The sequence below is a fragment of the Drechmeria coniospora genome, chromosome 03 (genome assembly GCF_001625195.1).
Source record: "Drechmeria coniospora strain ARSEF 6962 chromosome 03, whole genome shotgun sequence".
Classification (NCBI taxonomy): Eukaryota; Fungi; Ascomycota; class Sordariomycetes; order Hypocreales; family Ophiocordycipitaceae; genus Drechmeria; species Drechmeria coniospora.
The window spans coordinates 7,825,910-7,831,128 of NC_054391.1; the positions used below are offsets into that span (position 1 = coordinate 7,825,910).

The 5,219-nt window shown below is 33.6% G+C and overlaps 1 protein-coding gene across 1 annotated transcript; it reads right to left on the reverse strand.

Moving 5' to 3' along the window:
• Positions 1-1,849: 1,849 nt before the first annotated feature.
• DCS_07882 (homoisocitrate dehydrogenase) lies at positions 1,850-2,995 on the reverse strand (the record flags this gene model as incomplete). The annotated part of the gene is made up of 2 exons (XM_040805165.1): positions 1,850-2,895; positions 2,971-2,995. The coding sequence occupies 2 exons, from the start codon at positions 2,993-2,995 to the stop codon at positions 1,850-1,852; spliced, it is 1,071 nt and encodes a 356-aa protein (XP_040655269.1).
• Between the last annotated feature and the right edge of the window lie 2,224 nt (positions 2,996-5,219).

Sequence of the window (5,219 nt, forward strand, 5' to 3'; positions counted from 1 at the left end):
TACCCTACACCCTCCATTACGTAACGCGCGGACCGTCTGGGTATATAGGCCGTTCCTCGCCGCCCTTACTGTTTTCTGTCTCTTTTCTTCCTCTTTAGTTCGAAAATTCTACAGTCTTTGCGCATACTGCCTTCCTGCTAGTCAGCTTCATAACAGCTATATTATAAGTATAATTTACTAACTTAATAATACTACTTATACGTTTAGTATAGTAGTAGTTTATTAACTAGTAGTAGTACTACTACTAAATATTGTAAATAGTAATATATATCGGATAGTATTCTATTTAGGTAGTCTTATTTATTATAATACAGACTAGCAAGAAGGCAGTATATATAAAGTATAATATATATAGGGAGGTATACCTATATAAACAATAAACTAATTAACTATTCGACTATATTATAGCTAACCTATTAAAAGATCTACTAGTGTCCGCACTTAGTACGAGTACTATACCTTATATTTACTTATAAGGCCTATATACCTATAGTGCGCCTTATATATAGACTATAGAATTTTAAAATTAAGGAGGAAGAAAAGAAAAAGAAAACAGTAAGTACAAGGAGGAAGAGGCTATATATACAAGTAGTCCGCGCATTACGCAATAAAGAGTATAGAGTAGGCTAGAAAAAGAGTACAATATATAATATTATTATATTATTAGTTTAAATACTAGTATTTTAATAAATCTACTAACTTATAGTACTCTTATTCTATATATAAGGCGCGCTATATGCGTATAGGCCTTATAAGTAAATATAAGATATAGTACTCGTACTAAGTGTTATAGTACTAGGCTTAGCCCGATATAGGAGAACGGAGGAAACTAAGGGACCTACTAGGGAGAACGCATACAACTAAAAGCCTTAGTTACTAAGTAGTTTTCCCTCCTTTAAGTATCTTAATATATATTATTAAGAGCCCTAGAGTAGTTGCCTAGTAACTCCATAACACTAAGTACAAATACTAATAGATCTTTTAAATATTTTTAGTTATTTAGCCTAATAATTAACTAATTTATTATCTATATAGGTATATCTTCCTATATATATTATAATATAGTAATTATTAGGTCTGTTATTATTTACTAAATATTAACTTTCTTCAACTTATTTTTTTAATTTAGCTTATAATAACTAACCCTTATTTTCCCTAAGTAACAAAAGTAAAGTCTTATAAATATTACAGAATTACTATATAATTGCTTAAGAATCTTAATAATATTTATTATAAGTCTTATAGAGTTACTAGTACTACTAGTATTTAGTAGTCGGAAATAGTTATTAAGAAATATATAGAGCTCTAATATATAGAGCTCTAACTCTATAAGGCATTAGAGTACTTATACTCCAATACCTACTTAGTTATAGGGTGTAAGTTATATACTGAAGTATATAACTCTATCCTATAATATAATTCCGTTAGGCAAAGCCTAATATTATAACAATAAGACTTATAAGGACGAAGATTATTAATGACCTAAGGAGCCTTCTTTATATATAAGCCTAATAAGTAAGTCTATAGCCTTCTTTGTCATTTATTATATAATTAAGTATAATAATCTTATATTTAAACTATTATAATTCTGTAATATATTGAATAACTTATTGTAAAAATATAGAGAAGGAACGAATTTACTTATATTAAATAGATTCTAAGCTATATAAAGTAGATTAGTAATATCTCGAAAATAAAAAAAAACATATAAGAGCTTACTATAATAAATAAGGTACGTAAATTCCTTATATAGTTTTGGGATATTGGTAAATAGAAATTGAAGTAGATGATTACTATATATTACTATTGACTGCCCCCTACTGCCATATTTCAAATGTAACTCCATATCTTATAATTTGAAGAGAATGTCGTTCAGAACCTGTTCAGTAGTGGCTGATCCACCAAGGTCGGGACTGAGGAGCTGGCCTTGTTCGAGATTAGAATCTACCGCGGTGTATATCTTGGCAGCAGCCGCTGGCTCGTCGAGGAACTCGAGCATTAGTGCAGCACTCCTGAGCGTGGCAATGGGGTTGGCGATTCCCTTTCCCATAATGTCGGGGGCGCTACCATGGCAAGGCTCCCCAATAGCAAAGCCTTGACCAACATTAGCACTGGGGACAAGGCCAAGACTTCCCACAAGAGCGGCGGCGCCATCGGATAATATATCACCATAGAGGTTAGGGGCAACGATGACGTCGTAGTCCTGGGGTTGGCGGAAGAGCTTGTAGACCATGGAATCAACGATCTGCTCCTCAACTTTGACAGAAGCGTACTTCGGGTTGGCGAGCGCCCTCTTGGAAGCTTCCCGAAACAGACCATCGGTTTGTGACAAAACATTTGACTTGTGTGTAATTGTAACGAGAGGATTCTTGTGAAAGCGTTGAATATCTGCATCACGGAGTTTTTGGCGGCGGATGGCAATATCTCCCGCCATAGTAGCAATGCGAAACGAGGCCTTGCTCGTAATCCGCTTAATTGCCTCAGCAACCTTGCCATCAGGGCCGTCATATGTCCTCTCCTGCTTCACATATAGGTCCTCGGTATTCTCACGCACGATTACCATGTCGATGGGTCTAGGAGCAGTCGAGACCGTTTTGACTGGACGGACATTGGCGTATAGGTCGAGACGCTTGCGGAGGGCGACTATGGGCGAAGAGTAGCCCTGAACTGTGTGAGTTGGGGAACTGACAGCGCCGAAGAGAGCACCATCACAATCATTGCGAAGGGTGTCTATTGTGGCATCGGGGAGGGCTGTGCCTGTCTGTTGAAATGTTTCGAACCCAGCTTTCAGATGGACAAATTCGAACTTCAAATTAAGATACGTCGGCAGTGCCTCGAGAATACGCTGTCCAGCAGGGATGACTTCTTTACCAATGCCATCCCCAGGAATAAGCCCTTTGCGTTATCAATATGAGTCAGCAAGTTCATCGCTAGAAACCTGAACTTTCTCAAGTCGGGTAAGGCTCGTACCAATTCTCAATGTACGAACTGGCATGATTGTGGCCGACAATTCAACAGACGTACAGATCTTGGCGACACGATGTATGGTGGGGTGGTATATAGTATGAATAGGTAATGACCAACCGCATTTGGGCTTGGCAAAGCACCCAGACTTACGAGTTCGGATATCTGGATTCAATATTTGCTCGACAGAGAAATGAATTCTTAGGAGGTAGTAAATTTGCTCCTCTGTCGAAATAGCGTATTGTCCAACTATACGAGGACTAGACCAACAGAGTACATAAGCTAGTGGGTTAGGTCAAGCCCCTAGGAGGTTTACTCCAAGGCGAGTAGCTTACATAATACATTCCTACTGCTAGAAGGAAAACTTTTCAATTAAAAGTATTCCGGTTTATCCTAAGACAAATACATATTATAAATATATAAAAGAAGGCTAGAATATAAGAATTAAAATTATAATAAAAGCTAATATTTATTTATTAAACTCCTTAGGGGCTCTTGAAGTTAATAGAGGGGACAGTAAAGGAGTTAAATATACTAGAGAATTAAAAACGCTATTAGTAATAGTAAAATATATACTAGTTAGTATTTAAATAAGAAGAAATTAAATAATTAAACTAAAATTTATATTATATAGTAATGTATTTAAATAGAGTACTATAAATACAATAACTAGTTATATATAAGTAGTAGTACGTAAATAAGTAAAATAAAAATTGTATAAATTAGTAACTAATTAGCTTTTATTTTTTTGTTTTATTTTTATTATTATAGTATTAGGTATACTTAAATATATAACAATAGATAAAGGAGACTAAAAACTTACTTAACGGGCTCCCATACAAAGAAAGCCCTAACTTATAAGTAGTTTTTAAGTCTATAATAAGTAGTATTAAGATATTTAAAGTAACTAATTAATTGTATTAAATTATTTAATAGAATTTACTATAGTAATTAAAAAGAAGAAAGCTTAGTTATAAGAAGCTAAAATAAAGAATAAAGACAAAGGAAATAAGTTTTTAGTAAGTAATAGTAGAATTTATAAATAAGTTAGCCTATTTAAAAACAGTTAAGTAATTAAGTATACTTAATTTAATTCTAAAGTTCTATTTAAAACTAAGCTTACTTTTATTTTAAGCTTTATAATTAATTTTATACTTTTTATAGCTACTTAGTTATTAAAGTAGACTTAATTCTCCTAGGTTTACTATATCTTCCTACTTAGCTAACTTTTATACTTACGCTTAGCCTTATAATTATTTCCCTCCCTATATAGACTGTTTTAGTTCTGTTTTAAGAGTTCTTTACCTTTTATTATTAAATATATTTTAAATAGACTTACTCTATTTGTAATATTTATTTATAAGAGGAGTACTATTTAATACTTTTTACTTATATACTCTTAAATTAAATAAAAAATATAAATAATTAATATAAGTTATTTTGGATTAATTATATATATATTATAGTATTGGGCTTAGCCCAATATAGGAGAACGAAGGGAACTAAGGGACCTACTAAAAGGAATATATATAACTAGAAGCCTTAGTTATTAAGTAGTTTTCTCTCCTTTAAGTCTTTTAATAAATATTATTAAGAGTCCTAGAGTAATTACTTAGTAACTCTATAATATTTAAAAGACTTTACTTGTATTTGTTTACTATATGCCTTTAGTTATATTGCGCCCTATATAACCTTTGTGCTTATACCTAGCGTAACGTTTATATTTTAGTTAAGGCCCGCCCTAAGGTTAGAACCGTACCGGGCGCTTGTATTGTCCTTTTGCTTAAATTTCTAGCCCTAGGCTGGGTTTAGGCTTATACTCTGGCCCTAGCTGAGATAGAGCCTGCCCCTATACGCTCTACCTATACCCTTACCCCTATACTAGGTATTATCTCCCCCCCTATTACTGCTAACGATAACGACCCGAATTGCGCCCTTATCCTTACCGTTAACGCTTTAACCCTAACTCGGGCTAGTAGCCGTTCCGGTAACGTATTAAGCGTATAGCTTAGCGTATTTGCTTAAGGTATAGCCTAGGCCCTAACGGGTATCTAAAGTAATATATATAGTTTTGCCCGCCGTTAGTAGGTATAGGAGGGCGTTAGTATTAAGTTAGTAGCTACCTTAGCCAAAATATACTATAATATCCATAAGTTATATAAGTCTTATGCGGATAGTTCCTTCTTATTGTACTATTCTGCCCTTTTTACTCCCTATATTGCCTGTAATAGTAGTAAGTTATGCTTATTCTATAT